The 16,145-nt window shown below is 43.0% G+C and overlaps 2 protein-coding genes across 2 annotated transcripts in view; both read right to left on the reverse strand.

The window, feature by feature from the left end:
- Positions 1-4,432, reverse strand: part of SPTAN1 (spectrin alpha, non-erythrocytic 1) — a 45,883-nt gene extending 41,451 nt beyond the window's left edge. Inside the window, exon 1 of the mRNA XM_059865237.1 lies at positions 4,296-4,432. The gene's annotated coding sequence lies outside the window, so the exon portion shown is untranslated. The remainder of the gene's footprint in view (positions 1-4,295) is intronic.
- A 1,273-nt stretch (positions 4,433-5,705) lies between these two features.
- GLE1 (GLE1 RNA export mediator) lies at positions 5,706-15,633 on the reverse strand. Its single transcript, XM_059865131.1, has 16 exons — positions 15,452-15,633; positions 14,907-15,128; positions 14,259-14,384; positions 13,947-14,095; positions 13,566-13,626; positions 13,044-13,298; positions 12,086-12,314; positions 11,833-11,948; positions 11,568-11,637; positions 11,124-11,266; positions 10,107-10,297; positions 9,515-9,644; positions 9,089-9,193; positions 8,071-8,153; positions 7,861-7,924; positions 5,706-7,123 (listed from the first exon to the last, which is right to left on the reverse strand). Exons 1-16 carry the CDS (start codon positions 15,545-15,547, stop codon positions 7,055-7,057), a joined length of 2,109 nt encoding a protein of 702 aa, XP_059721114.1. The 5' UTR covers positions 15,548-15,633; the 3' UTR covers positions 5,706-7,054.
- Positions 15,634-16,145: the final 512 nt, after the last annotated feature.

A 16,145-nucleotide genomic window follows, 5' to 3' on the forward strand; every position in this document is an offset into this window, starting at 1 on the left:
AGAAGGGGCTAAAGGATGCCATATCCTATCCTAGAGACTGGGACACTATTGGGACAAAATTAAATTCAACAAACCAAAAGGCCAGGTATTAACTTTTACAAAATAAATACATTTTAAGGTTTGACTATGTGCAGCAGAACACTGTGTCCAAATATGCTATTATGGAGGACACTGACAGCCCCAAACCTCCATAAATTCCAAGCCAGAAAAATCAGTCAAGCACTGCAGTACCAAAAAAAATCCAAAAAACAAGATGTGCTGTTTGATGCTGTAGAACTAACCACAGTGCAGGTAAAATTCAAACCAGCCCCAAAATTTAAGCAGGTATTGCAGGGACACAGAAAACATCGCATTAGAATAATAATAATAAAAAAAAAAGTAAATTGTTTAAACCAAAGTGGTTGCAAAGCTAGTGATTTAGGCTGACAAGAGGGTTTGAGCACAACCTCAACTATGCACTTTTGAAATATGAAAACAGATAAAGACCTGTTCATTTTTAGGCATTTAATCTTAAAATCTCAATTCCAACATTTAAACAAGAGCAGTTGAATTGCTCATCTGAATTTGGTGTCTTCACATAGAAGGGGGCTCTTTTGGATTTGCTTTTGCTTTAACATCACAGACCTTTGATAAAACTATCCAGGGCTGGCAAGGACTGCACTCTGCTGAGACTCCTGAGAAAGCAAATTACCTTGACTGCATTGCAGAAATGCAGAGTTTACAGGTAATGCAAGATTATATAATTAACCCCAGCATTTTTCATCCCCATTTGTTATCTTTTCATTATCCTTTTAATTGCAATATAAACATTTACATCACTACCATTTCCAAATAAAATCTAGTTGCTTGTGCTCCCCAGATGAAGTCTGATCCATACATCCTATTTATTTTATCACCACTGAAACAGAAGCATCACTGTGTAGAAACAGTTACAGAACAACTCAAGGATTATAAATCTGTGCAAGTGGATGAATAGGAACCAAACCAACTCTGAATGCACAATGTTCTACACTGTAAATCTCTTCACAGTTGATCTGCAGAAGCTATAAAGAAAAAGATTCTGCTCAAGTACATTTTAAAATAAAAACCTCTTGGAAAATTAATCAGTATCAAAACCTGATTATATTGAACTCTAACTCCTATAAAATGTTCACACATCATGCATCACAGACAGAAATTAGGCAACTCAAAGTATTAAAGGAAAGGCAGATCAGACTCACACTAAGTGCAAATAAAGCACCTGCTGTACAGAATAAATTCAGACTAGTGGCTTTTGTTACAAACAGGTCACTGCAATAAAGGCAGGCAAGTGTGGCAAGGGCATTTCATGCATTATGGAAAAATACCTGGACTTTGACTTTACGAAACGATGACAACATGATGGAAGAATGTAGAGTCTAAAAGGGAGGGGGGAAATCAAGATAACATTCAACTAACGACCAGCATAAGGATATGGCTGAAATTCTTCTGTCACAGTACCTGTTAATCACTTTCCTTTTGCTTCCTTGTCACATAAAACAATTTGGTGTTAGAGTTACCCTAGCTATTGAAAATGACAAGACCCCCTCATGCAAAAAGAAGGTTACAGTATCAACAGGAAAACTTAGTTAATTCAGTATGTACTAACCTTTCCAGTTAGTTCAAAACAAACCAAAAAACTACCATAACCAGAAGGTCAAAACAGAAAGTAAAGCAAGTTATCTGGACTTGGCAAATGATGGCTCTTGCCACAGTATAATCAAATGTGACGGCTTAATTTGAAGACAGAAATTCAATCAGAAGGTTTGGAATGTAAATCTCTACAAAAATGTTGACTTTCAATTGCCACAACAAAAAATGGACAAGTAGCAGTTGCAACAGAAGGCATTTTTTGAGATGTAGCTGTTCAGAGTGTCCAATCCACTGAATTTTCAGCTGAAAATTTCCTTGCCTTCCCCAACCCCACGACATGCTGCAATCCCTCCATGGAAAGCTGCAGCAGTGTGTGTGTGCCTTCGTGCCTGCTGGAGCTGAGAGGTCTCTGTGGCGTTTGCACAGCTTCACCGTGTCAGCTGCAGCAGAGCCGGCACATTCCCCCTCTGCCGGATCCATGGGCAGCCCAGGAGCACAGCCTGGGCCGGGCTCCATCCACGGCATCTGCAGTCTGCTCCACCCCATTCTTCTGCTGCCTACACTCACTCCAGGGACAAATGCAAAAAACAAACTCCCACACTACCCTAACAAGCAGAGGAGAAAAGGGAGGAATTCATATTATTTCCTCCAATAAAGGGGAAGTGATCAATTGTCTCCAAAAAGCAATGTATTTATGATTAAAGCACTTACAACCCCATAAATACATTACATGGATTAAAAAAGGCAGTGAAGATACCAAGCTATTTGTGTTAAATTACTAAGGTTAGTTGTAAATGTCATAGTTGAGAAACAAATTTCTCACCAAGAGGTACCACCCTCCACCAAGAGAATTAAGGCCTCTCTTATCCTACTGCTGTGCAGGAGAAAAACGTGCAAAAAAATGCTTAAAATGTGTAAATGTAACCACCATTTTTGTTATTGTTGCTACCTTTGTTATTAAAAAAACAACCAGAATTGTTGTTTAAGTTCCTGAACTACAGATCTCATATAAGCATTACATCTAAATCTGTTTCTGTAAATAAAATTTTGATTTCAGTCTGACCAATATGGGTATTGTGGCTTTTTATTTCAACAAGAACAGAAATAAACGACTTCTTGTGAACAATGCAACCTGTTATCTTATTGCAAGTATTTTCCACAGCTTAACAATTCCATTATTACAGTTACAGATCCTGCACACAATGCAGCAGAAAGCAACTCATTTTCAAGCTTTTGTCCATTATTTTCTCTGCACAATCCGTAAATACAGACAAATGAAGATTTCAAGGAAGACCTCTCTGCTAGTTGCATATAAATGCACAAAAATCCCACAGTGGGATTTAAAATTTGAGTTGAACAAATCTGAATCCCTGACTAAGGCCTTTTGGTGAACACAGTCATTGGAATCTTCTGGCATTTCGCTGAAAACAAAAATGCCAAAAGAAAATGGATTATTTGTTTTCCAGAATGACACCGAACCATTTCAGGCTGAGTTGGCTTTTTTGGGGATGTTTTTTCATTTTTTTTCCCTTTGATATGCTCATTCGCCATCTCCAGACAACTGCTCTTCAAAACCTATTTAAATATGTATGAAAGACTGCTTAGGAGTCACGTACATTTTCGACTAGTACACGAACCTGGTTTATGATAAAACAGCTACAAAAAAATCCTGAACAGCCAATATGAACCTGCTGAAAAAATAAACAGTGATAATTGCTTCGTTTTCCTTCAATATCATGGAAAATGGTTGCCCTATTGGCACATATTTATGACCCAGCAATGCAGATTTATATTGTTATAACCAGGTAAGGTGTATGTGGGCAGCAAATTGAGAAACACTTGATTTGGATTTATTTTAAATTACAAAAAAAATATGTTAACTTTGGGGTTTTTTTAGTAACCAGGGCAGGGACAAATCCCGATTCTTTTACAAAGGAAGCAGTAGACCTTGCCCTACATACAAAGTAACACATATATGAAAGGAACAGAGGTCGGGAGATTCCGTAGAAATGCCTCCCTGCTCGGCAGCTCTGCTGAGCCGCCCCCATGCCCGCCCCTGCCCGGAGCCCCCCGGGCCCTGCGGCACAGGCTCTGCCCGCTGCCCCGGCCCCTCCATCGCTCCTTCCTCCTCTTCCCGCATCTCCTGACCTTGGACAGGGCTGGGCAGCCGCGGGAGCCATTGCTGTGCAATGATTCCCGGCGCCGCGGAGCGCCGGGGGCTCCATCCCCCGGGAACGCTCCCCGGGAAATGCTGGGTGGCAGCCCTGAAGGGACGGGCGGGCACGGCAGGGGCTGTTACCCGCCGGGGATGTTATTTTCCGCCTGTTTGTCCCTCCCCGGGGCGCTGAATGGGATTCCAGCCGCGGGTCGCGCTGCTCAGGACGGCTGCGGCCGCTCCCTGCCCGCCCGCCCTTCACTCGCCGCGCCCCCGCCCTTCGCTCCGCTCCGCTCGACCGAGGCCCGCGGGGAGACCCCGGGCCCGGCTCCGCGGAGTCCCGCGATAAAGAACCGCCCGGCGGAGCCGCGGAGGGCGAGAGCGAGAGGCGGCCGGGACGCCCGCGGAGGCAGGGCCGGCCTCACCCGCACACCTGTGCCCGGCTGTGCGTGCGGGGCTGGGTGAGCCCGAGCGGGGCGTGGGAAGGCCGCGCGGCGCCCCCCGCCCGCCCTCCGCCCCATCCCCTCACCGGGTCTGTGGGTGCGCAGGGACCTCCCGCCGGCTCCGCGCCCTCCGCCACGGACCGCGCGCGCCGCCCGCACCCGCCCTTTTATAGCCCGGCCGGAGGTGACGTCAGCGCCGCAGAGCGGCCCTGCCCGGTCGGCGGAAAGAGACGAAGACCTTCGGAAAGAATCGGAAAACGAGAGGGGGGAGACCACGCCCACCCGAGCTCCGCCGGTGAAAGATGGAGATCCGGACAGAGCCGAGTGAATCCGGAAAGAGACGAGCAGTTCCGGAGAGACCGAGGGGTTCGAAAAAAACCGAGGGAGAGGGACCGGAAAGTAACGAGAGGTTTCGGAAGGACCGAGCGGTTCCGGAAAGATCCGAGCAGATGAGCAGGGTGCAGAGCGCGTTTGTGCCCTGCCGGGACCGGCCTCGGGCACCACAAAATCACTTTATTAGAGGGGGAACCGGTTAAAATGTCCGCGCAGGGGGTCGGCAGAGGCGTCTCTGTCCCCCTCTCCGGAGTCACTTTGGGTCCCAGAGAGTCGAGGTTCTGCGGCTCAGTGGTGGGGACAGGTCACTGGTGCAGCATTCAGCCACGGTCAAAGCAGCAGCTTCATTAGTTTAGTTTTACATGATATAGATATATATAATACACACACACACACACACACATATATATAAAATTTATATGCAGATGTATAGGTAAGAGTGGCTGCTTGAAGCACTGTGCAGTGTCACCCAGAAGCCTTGCAAGGACACAGCATCAAAAGGCTGCAAGCGCCTGTCAAGGGAAAGCTATTTCTGAAAAGCTGATGCATAAATTCAAAGGAAAATGAGCCTTTAGCATTAAATCAATGTTTAAAATAGACACATTCTACTCTAAAAAAAAAAAGAAATAATTAGAGATTAGAGAGCTGGAAGGCAGCAAGAACGTTATTGGCTCAAAGTGGTGAGTGGGTTTGATGGCTGTGTGAATTAATAACACTTTATTTGAGTGAAGTACTTAACTGGAAGCACAGGCACTTATGGTGACACTGCATGCCTGGGACTGCCTGGAACTCCTGTCTCCAAGCAGGAGTCTGACTCACACCAACTTTGATGCATCTCATCCTGAAGGCACAATATTTCCACAGCTGCAATGCTCTCCTTGGTCATACTTGATATAAATGTACATGCAAAACCACCAGGGATATATGCATATGACCTTATTTGCTTTGCATCTTAACAGCACCAACTGGCTTAACATCCAAACCTGCTAAAATGACAAAAACAAGTCAAACGCTCAGCTCAAGCAGCAGATAAAACCTCAAGCTACATCTAAAACCAAATATTGATTTTTATGAAGCACACACATTATTCATTTAGTATTCATATTAGTATTTTTTAAATAGTAGGTATGTGGATTCTCTTTAATGAGGCAGAAAAGGATATCTTGTTGTTTTTATAAAAATATATACTTTTATTTACCCACAAATATTAGAAACCCCAAGTAGCCTGTCAGCAAAAAAAAAAAAGTAGTATTTCACAAGTACATCATCAAATTCTTCCTTGTGTTTGGCACAGGCAGACAATTGTTTCTAACAGACAGGACCAATTACTGTCTTGGCAAAGTGAAATTATCTCCACCATAATTATGAAATATGCAATATATAATTAAAACATCTCCACTCAGTCTCAAAAAACTTTGTACATTTTCAAGTATACTAATAAAAGTTGCATTGCTTCAGAGTTATCTGGCAGAAAGGACACCAGGAGGACATTTCCAATTTCCCAGAACAATCACAAGGTAACAGTAGCCTGAAGTATTCCAGAGTCAGTTTACAAAATACAGAAACCACATACAAATTTAACTTAGGGTACTAGACAATTTTAAAGACAATGTTAAGGGTTTTACAAAGCACATGTTACAACCTCTTCTAAGCAATTTCAAGAACTATACGGAAAATCAAATTCATATTCTCATATGAGAATATGAATTGTTCTACAGCTTCAAACCATGGTGCCTCTAGGAAAAAAAAAACCCAGTCTGGTAAAAATAACATTTTCAACTTGCAACAGTTTATTGCCAGAATAATTAGCCATCTTGTAGAACTCAGAAGTAAATTTTCTCATCTTAGAGGCCACCAAAACAGTTCAAGGACAGCTCACTGTAAATCCAACAGATTTCCCAACTCCCCTATTCATCAAGGAGCTGTGGATTTTCTTGACTGCCCCTTCTCCAACAGAAAAAAAACCCAGAATTTTGATTGTTACAGGAGCTCTTCTGGAGCCCCACCAACCTTTTGGAGCAGTGAGTCTACCTCCTTTCAACCCAGAGTCCTGCCTTTTGGAGTGAAGTTCCATCCAGGGGAGACAAAAGACAGCACTGCTCAACCTTCACCAGCTTCACCACAGATTTTAGAGGACGTTGAGACAAACAAGTCCATCAGCATAATAACAGTTGATTTATAAAAGATGTAAGAAATACAAAAATAAATTTCTAGCAGTAATTTTGAGACTGATTATGCTGTTAAAGAGTTCATAAAGCTGTGAGGTATTTTCACTTCCATGAGCCAAACAGCTCTGTGCAATTTTTCAGTCCAAGAGTCCTTAACTCCAGAGCCATCAGCACAATGGATTTAAAGCATCTTCCACATGACTAAACATATGAAGGAAAAGTCTTGAAGTTTCAGTAATTTATTATACAAAACCTTAAAAACATCCAATGCAAAGATTAGCTTTAAGTCTAACAAATAAATCTTCTTGAATTAAACATTAAGGGGAGAGGAAATACAGGTTGATTTATGTTCTCCAAAAAGAAGATGTCAGAATGCCCTTTGGTAATGGAATTTCCTCTGCACGTAGACATTTCTAATGGAGAGAAAGACAAATACTAAAGATAAATAAATAAAGATAAATTAAGATAAATATTTATAAAATAAATAAGACAAATAATAAAGATAAAAATTAAGATAAATATTTTAATTTGCATCTCTTCTCAGGAATTCTGATGGCACTTACTATACATTCAAAGAACTGCTAATAAAATGTACCAGCTTATTTATTAAATGAAAATTCAACTTCAATGCTGTCATGTTTTAATATCATAATCTAAGTCAACATTCACAGAACAATTTAAACAATCAATATTTACAGCTTTGCAAGCTTTATTTAAAAAATATGCAGAAAGCAATGCTTAACAAGCACTACAGAAAGCAGTACAAATTGTGACCTCCCCATATATTTAATCAGGACAAGGGCTAAAAACAAGCAGCTACTGATAAGAAACAGTCTTGACAGAAATGACTCAGCAGAATCCTTCTCCACCTGTACATCTCCTCTCACTGATCTTCCTTTATAACCAAAATACATTTTCATTGATAAAAATTAGATGTGAGGTAAGAAAGCAGTGAGAAGTTTGATTTCATAACTATCATTAAGGTAATTCAGTAATTGAAAAGTTACAAAAGATGGGTTAGATCATAGAGAGAGGTCTGGTGGGTGGTAAGTAGTGCCAACCTCATTATCCAAATGATGCATATATTCAGTGATGGGAAAAACAAAACCAAAATTAAATGAACCAAAAAAAAACCCCAAAACTGCTTTACCTGCACGAAATTCTTCAAACGTGACAAACAGCCCATCTGGCCAGAGCTGGTCACAGCTTCAATCCTGCAGAAATAACAGCACGTTTCAAAATCTATTTAGAAAGCTGGGTTTGATTCACAAGTGGGTGTAGGGGTGGATGGCAGGGATTGGAAAACAGGGATGAGTCATTTCAGAGAGAACACCAACATTCCCAACCTCAGATATCATACCTTGGGATATAGGATTTCTGGATAAAGAACATTGTTTTCCAGAACTGAATCCCATACTGCTTCATCAGAGCATTGCCACACACCTGTGATAAAGAAAGGCACCAAGTGCAGGTTACAGAATTCAGCTTCAGACTTGCATGACAGCTGCAATGAACCCGCCCCATGCCAACAACTTAATGCTTTCCTCAAGACATTGAAAGAAATACACCTACACTAAAACAAGCAAATCCTCCAAATGCTATTACTGCTACCACAATCACCTACTTTCCTGTTATATGAATCTTGACATCCTTCATTTCACCCCAGTCTCCCTCCAAAAATAGTTCTCTTTCCTAACACCATTTGCTGGAGCACATTGTGGTCATTTCCCCACTGTGATTACTGCTGTGTGCAGTGATTCATCAGCTTTCTCCACTCAGTTTACAGGACAAATGTTCCTCTGACTTCACCACTCCTAACAGAATCCCCCATGGGGTATTTCACTTCTCAGTTTCTCATCTGTACTTTTACAGCTCTTTAGAAGGATTTGAAGAGCAGAGAAGCTGCTTGTGTTCAACAGTGTTTGTGTCCCCCGACTTCAGCCTTTTACTTTGGCTCTTATTTAGCACAGGCCTATTACCTTGGGAGAGAGGATTAATATCCATCAGGCTCTGATCTTTTCAGCCTGAGAAATCTATCCTGTTTTATGAACTAATTTGGCTGGAGCAGCCACAGGACCTCCTTGTCTGTTCTAAGTACTGACCTTATATAAAACCATACAGCTATTTTTAAAATACCAGAAACCTTAAACAGAATCAAATACAAGAACAGAATCTATGTTTATAGAAACTTCAGTTTTGAAATCATTCAGCTCCAAAGCTATATTTGTAAGAACATGGAAATATTCATGCTCCTTTCAGAAGAAATAATAACAAGTTAGAAAAACCTGCTGTGAATCTCACCTCAGCAATCCCTTCAGAACCCAAAAGGGATGTAAACTGGTGACATTTAACTACTAACAGTTATCCACACCACTTACTTCCAGGAAATCCAAAAGCAGCATAGCTGTCACATCTGCCAGAGGCTCCAGATTCAACATCTGTGCAAGCCAGCGCCATCCATAGCTCAGACCATGAGGATGAGCCTACGAAGTGACAAAGAAGCTACTCAGCACTTGCTTTATGACTTGTAAAACAAAATTATCAAAACAGACAGTTTTCTGATCGACTTTCTTCTTTATAAAACTTGACACAAAACTTGATCACTGTGAAAACATAAAGGAAGTTGAAGTTCACACCATTAATTACTTGGCATTGCTTTGTTCCTCATGGTTATAATCATTTTCCTTCAAATATATCCTGAGCTAGTTTAAATTCAGCACACCTCAACTACAAAACAAGCTTCCAATACATTTAATAGACTCCTGGGATAGTAACAAGGTCTAAGTATAATGCCACACACATACCCCTTGTCTGTTTCCATAAGGCCAGCGGAGCTGAATGATGGCAGCATAGAGACGAATCATTCCTGACATCCTTTTGAGAAAATGATCTTGTTCTTCCACTTTAGAATCATGAACTTCATATCCAAGCATCCTTAGTACAAGAAAACATTCTAGTTTTAGTACAGCAAAACACATTCACTCAAGTCCCTGCAGCTCTCAGCTTACTTGAAGTCAATTCTACTGAGAATAGGGATTTTTCAAAAACATGCAAGAATTATTGAAAGGCTGATTATTGGATCAACTTTTCAATAATTCAACTCTGGATCATATGTTCCACCATTTGGTGAGGTACAGGAAGAGGTCACAGAGAAGCTGTGGCTGCCCCATCCAAGAAAATGCTCAAGGACTGGTTGGATGGGGCTCTGAGCAACCTGGTCTAGAGAAAGGTGTCCCTGCCATGGCAGGGGGCTGGAACAAGATGGGTTTTACACACTTGTGAGTGAACCTCCAGAGTCAATGCCTGTGTACTCAGGGATGGGGGAAAGTGGAGGTCTCTCAGAATAGTCTTCACCCTTGCAGTGTTCATGCAGAAAAAGTCCAGTAGTAAATTTACCTCTGATACTCTTCCATAGAAGTCCCTTCTTTCCGAGCAGGGTAAAATGGCACAGAATATGGGCACTTCTTGTGCAGATGAGCTAAAAAGATGTCTCCGACTCGAGGGTGTAATTCCCAGATTCCTGAGAGCACCACAGCAATTGGGAAAGCTGAATCATGGTGAAAAGATACTTCTCCTTCCCCATGTTTCTGGAGGGTAGAAAAGGAAAGTCAGCCACCACTCCTTCCAGTAATTTCTCAGACAAAAAAAAAACCTCCTCATTTTTGTAGTTAGCCTTTACTAAAGAATCTGAACGTTTCCATGGCTATGAACCAAGGATAGAAAAGCTCATGAAGCCACATATCCTCAGCTCCCACAGAGGATGACAATAAACTGTGGCTCAGGATAGAAAAATGGAATTAGCAAACACAGGCTTAAAATGCAGGCTGCACAGATATTCTCAACCCAAAGAATCACTTTCGAATATTTACAAATTAGTCACAGTTTTACTCCATGGGCTGATTTTTGCATGCATTTGTTCCTGCAGGGAGAAAAGGTTCAAAGAGCCCAAATTTCACAAATAAAGACATGAGAAAAACACTGCAAACTTCAAAAAACAACTTAAACTTCATTTCTTGAGAGGTGCTAACAAGAAAGCAGGGACTGAAGTTTGCCTCCTGAACATTAAGGTTGGGGGTTTTTGTTCCCCAAATGCTGCCAAAATATAAGGTTTGAGCAGTTACAGTTTTGTGATACACCATAAATTAACTATCAAACTATTTTCCACAACACTGTACCTACCTAGTTCAAAATATGTAAGATGTAAGTCTGAAATTTAAAAGAGTTTTTTCTCCCAGAAGAAATAAAATAAGATTTGGAAGTGAAAAAGAAACTAAGCTTTTTCACTGCATTCATACAGGCAAAATGAACACCCAATGATTTTTGTTCTTCACAGCTGAACAGATGGTTCAGTGTCCAAAAGCATCTCCTAGAGCACTGGCTACCTGTGCTACCCCAAAAAGGAGATTTCCTCACCACAAACTTCTCTGCAAGTTTGTAGCAAACAAACTCCAGCCCCTGTGGATGCTGAGTCACCGACACCGTTTGTCCTTCAGTCTGAACAGGCTTCCCAGACAGCAGGTTATTGATCTTGTCAAACACCTCTCTCAGCTTAGAGCCTGCAGGTACACAAGGAATGTATGGAGACAGAAGATAAGGGAACAGCAGACAAGTCTTACCCAGAACACATCAAGCTTACCAATACCAGACCCACATGCCAAAGGGCATCTTTGCTCCATCTGATTAACCAAACTTAATCCTGATGAAGAAAGATGCTTCTGAGGGAAGCAACAGGCCTTCAAAACACAAGCAAACCCTGCTGCACAGATAGGCTGTGTGCAGGCCAGCTTTCTTCTACAGGAACACTTTATATGCTTGTGCCCTCATAAAATCTTTAAAGCAAAAGGAATTTCAGCTGACCTGATATGCTAGAGATCTGGCTCACAGGGATAGTAGCAGCTTTCTGCAAGTTTGTTTTTATCTTCTTCACCTGGAGAACAAACAAACAAACAAACAACTTTAAAATCCTTTCCAAACAAGTATATATCTATGATAGTTTGGATGAGCAGAGTGGTAACAGAGGCCACAATACAGTTTTTAAATTTTTTTTTTAAATGAAAACGATCCTGTTTACCCTAGAAATTAAGATGATCTTTCTTCATCAGTATTAATAATTTGTTCATACCTCAGTGTTGCCTTTGCAGTTTGCAATTTCACTGAAAGCAGCAACACATTGCTCAGCAGCATCCTGAAGCTGCTGGTACCACTGCATGATACTTTCTTCTGTTTTAACCTGAAGTCCTGTTATTAAAAAAACCCAAAAAATATTACAACTAAGAAAGACCTAAAGAGTTTTCTCACACCTCTAGTGAGAAAACTCATTTTAAAAAAATGCAAGTCAAAGGAATAAAAAAGATTTTTAAAAAAGCCTAACCAACCTTCCTTCTGCTGCTTTTCCCCCGACTGCTGTGCAGGGGCAGGAGTCTGACTCTTCATCTGCTCTTTTTTCTCTAACTCTTTCTGCTTTTGTTTCTTTTCCTCTTCATCTTTCCTCTTCTTTTCTTCTAGAGCTGCAGTGATTTCCTGCTGCATGCTGGATATCAACCCTCGCATCTCCTGCAGGGCTCGTTCAGTGCTGGCCACGTCTGCTTGAGTTGGGAACCCTCTCTGCCACAAAACATGAGAGGTAACACAGCCTTAACCTTTGGTTCCAGGGTCAGAGGGCCATCAGCAAGCACAAGGAGCCCTTGAAGCATTTGCCTTCAGATAATCTGGGAGCTAACTACGTATTTTATCCCCATCTCCTTTATTTGTACATAACACTGGTCATAATATTTGTATATAATGCAAGTCCATGGCTAAATCTCCTAAGATCCTGGACAACAAAAATTAAGAATACACTTGAAGTGCAAGTGAATCCCACTGCAAAGCCTTGACAGCTCCCTCTGCTGAAAGCCAGCTGTGACAAGCTGGAACACAGGATTAGCCTTATTAGTGCTTTATCTTTCAAGACTTGTATCCCACCCTAGAAAGAAAAAATGTCAAGGAAAGCCAGCTACTGCAGAAAAGCTCATGAGGATAGGAGAATCATAAGATGTTCAGTATTTAACAATTTATGAACCAGTCCACTGTCACAGAGGGAACTTTACAGCACCAAGAGTTTACAGCAATTTAATTTGAATCTTTCTCCTGCAGAAGTTCTCATGCATTTTGATAAGCCATTTTCAAGAGAACAGCTGAAGTGCCAGAGGAAAGAATTCCTCTTTGAAATTGGGTGCTTTATAGGATGAATATCTAAAAACATTGCTGTGACATCTTATTTAAGAGCCTCATGACAAACTACAGAGAGCTTTAGGAAGGAATGACAGCCCAAGTTAACAGCTCCAGAGCCTGTACCTCGCTCGTGCTGCGGATGAGCCCTGACACCAGTCCACAGATCTGGTTGCCACGATTGCTGTAGGCAGACAGATCAATTCTGGGCAAGTCTTTATGTCTGTAGTTGGGATCAATCTGCTGGTTCAGCTGCAGCAGCTCCTCCTGGATGGAATAAAGGCGACGCAGCCTCTCCTGGCCCTCCTCCTTGCGCAAACGTTCCAGCTCTTCCTGGCGCTGCCTCTGCTGCTCCGCCTCACGCAATTTTAGGTTCAATATCTGGAGAGACAAAGACAAAAAAGCCATAAAATACTTCAATAACTCCAGTTGTACAGTTCCTTCCCTCCAGCTTTACAGGGCCTTCCTGTTCCTAAGACACAAGTGCCTTTACTGCATTTCCACACTGCAGCAGGTGCCCAGGGTAGCACCAGAAAATCCATCCTCACTTCAGAGTGTCATGAAAACACAAATAAATCAATTGGTCTTTCCAGCTCCCACCCAGCAGTCAAGGTCTTTTAAGAAAGACAATTCTTAAGAATCTCAGACCTTTGCTCTATGTCGGTGTTCTTCCTTCAACTTCTCTTGCTGCCCCTGAGCCTCCTTTGAGCTACAATACACATAAAGACAGAAAAACTGTATTCAAGACATCCAGGAGACAAAACACAAACCAACACACAGGAAGCTATTCTTAAAACAAGCTAAAGGAACTTTAGCTATCACAAATGTTGCCTTTTTCTAACCATTGAAACCTCAACAATAGCCAGACATCTACTCTGACAGCCAAACTCTAACAGGAGAGTTAATGTAAGACAAACAGCAGGTGAAATTTCCAACCACAAGTGACTAGCACAGAATTGTCAGAACAGGAATTAATCTGCACTTTGACTAAATGCTATAAAATTCTAGTGATATCATAGGTAATCTCACCTCTTCTCCATTACTTCTTGCAACTCCTGGAATTCCTGATGCCGCTTCAGCTCCCTCAGTTCATCAAAGCGCTTCAGCTGCTCACTGGCCTGGGCATAGGCTGCCCTCACCATCTGCTCCTGCTCCTCCTGCCGCTGTCTCAGCCTCTCCTGCATTACAGAGAGGCACCAAAGGTACTCATTGAACAATGTGGACAGAAGAAAACACAAACTAAACTGCCCAACATTTATAACTTGCTGTCCTTGCACTGTTACCTCTGACTGTGAAGCTCTCCTGGGATTCACAAACACCCCCTAAATCACATTTTCTTACCTTTGCTTTCAGCCTGTGCATCTCTTCATACATCCGAATGCAGCCTTCGACTTTTGCAACTTTAGATGAAAGAACTGCTGGAACAACTTCTTGATTTGTTTCCAGGAGACTAAGATGATCATTTTCCTGAATGGTCAGCATAAAAGCAAAATCAGTGATTATGCACAGGATCAGCAGCTCATGGAGGAAAACAGAAAAAGCAAGTCTCCTAAACTATTATTTGCCCAGCTTCCTACCCTTCTGCCTTGTATAACAGTCAGAATACATGTAAGTCACTCAAAAACTCCAGAGAACCCAGTGTGGTTACTCATGGAGTTTTACAACAGCCCTGACCCTCCTCTGTGACCTTATGGACGAATCTTGTGCTGCTAATCCATAACATAACAGAGCTCCAACTATTTTCCTCAGTTATGGTGAAAAATAGAATTTGCTTTGGGTCTACTGTGAAACATTTTTCTATGGAAATCTTGTTAATACTAACTTTATCATCACCTGTTCATACTACAAAAAAATTAAAACTAAGGATGTTTTCCCAATAAATTAACAGAGCACAAACCAGCCTTAATCTGACAATTTATGACAGCAAGTTAGGACTTTTTTTTTCTCACAGCTGCTCCATAAACAGATGGATTATAATCAGAAAGCTACCTTGGTCTCACTGGGTGCTGTAGATGAAGGTGGTGACGAGCTCCGGTGGCTGCCAGGCGGGATCTTCTCGGCAGATGCCCGTTTTGGGAGCGGGGTGGATTGTTTGGGCGTTGAAGTCCCGGAGGGTGTGATCTCCTGTGCTAATTGCCCACTAAGGCTGTCCAGCACCCAGCCGCAGTAAGGGGAAAGCTCAACGGGTGCCACACATCCTTCCAAGGCGGCCTTGAGAGAAAACATTCTCCGTGAACGCGGCACAGCCTTAACTTCAATAAAACTTCAACACACCAGGAGCACATCTGCACAGTTAGCTGCTGCTTTAGCATCGCAGCTCCGAATCCCACTTAATCCTTTTTTCTGCTGTCTTTTCAACACTTTTTCCGGACTATCCTACTTTCGCAGGACATTCGAACCCCCTCAGACCAGCCCCACTCCCTGACCCAGCGCTCCCGAGCCTGGTCTGGGGGTATTTCAAGCCCTCAGTGTCACCGGGAGGAGCGGCCGCTGTTTCCCAGCGGGCAGGGCCGGCTCCCGGGGCGCGCCCTCACCTCATCCTCCTGCCAGTGGCTGCAGTAGCTCAGCCGGCCCTTGCTGGAGAGGCGCAGGGCCTCCAGAGTGTCGAAGCGGAGCTGCCACGACTCCATAACGATCGCGCAGTGGCCCGGGAGCTCCCTCACGGTCCCCGGCGTCCCTCACGGCCGGGCCAGCCGCATCCCGCCCCTTCCGGGCCGCGGGGGCCGCATCCGCCGCGGGCCGGCGGGAGGGGCGGTGCCGCCCCCTGGCGGAGAGGCGGGGCCCGGCCCGAGGACGCGGGTTCGAGTCCCGCCCCCGGCAGCGGCGCGCTAAGGAGGGGGCCGGGAGACAAGCGCGGGTTCACCGATTTTCCACTTATTCTCTGTGTGTTCTTGCCCAGGGAGGGCCGGAGCTGCCTTGCGCTGCTGAAGCAGAGGGAAAACTCCACCCGTGAACCACAGAAATAGTTTGGAATTCAGCTGCCTGCACCAACAGCCCCGGGATGTGTTTGCTTTTCCAAACTCACACACAGCACCTGAAGAGGAAATCCCCACCCTAAGCAATTAAAATGTAGTTTATTGGTTTCTCCCCCAGCACTTCTAGGATTTTTAAGTGTTAAACGTGCACAATTACAGATCTTTTGAAATCTGATTAGTTTAGAAAACTTTCATGGCAAATACTGCCAGCGACCATATCACACAGTATATAAATAGGATACAAAAGAGAGAA

This window comes from Haemorhous mexicanus, chromosome 21 (assembly GCF_027477595.1).
Source record: "Haemorhous mexicanus isolate bHaeMex1 chromosome 21, bHaeMex1.pri, whole genome shotgun sequence".
Taxonomy (NCBI): domain Eukaryota; kingdom Metazoa; phylum Chordata; class Aves; order Passeriformes; family Fringillidae; genus Haemorhous; species Haemorhous mexicanus.

Coding starts and splice junctions, on each gene's coding strand:
- GLE1 (XM_059865131.1), bottom strand. CDS start 15,547: ATGGAGTCGTGGCAGCTCCGCTTCGACACTCTGGAGGCCCTGCGCCTC. Junction 13,299..13,565: donor AACACCGACATAGAGCAAAG/GTCTGAGATTCT, acceptor TTGTCTCTCCAG/ATATTGAACCTAAAATTGCG. Junction 11,267..11,567: donor CCAGATCTCTAGCATATCAG/GTCAGCTGAAAT, acceptor GTGTACCTGCAG/GCTCTAAGCTGAGAGAGGTG.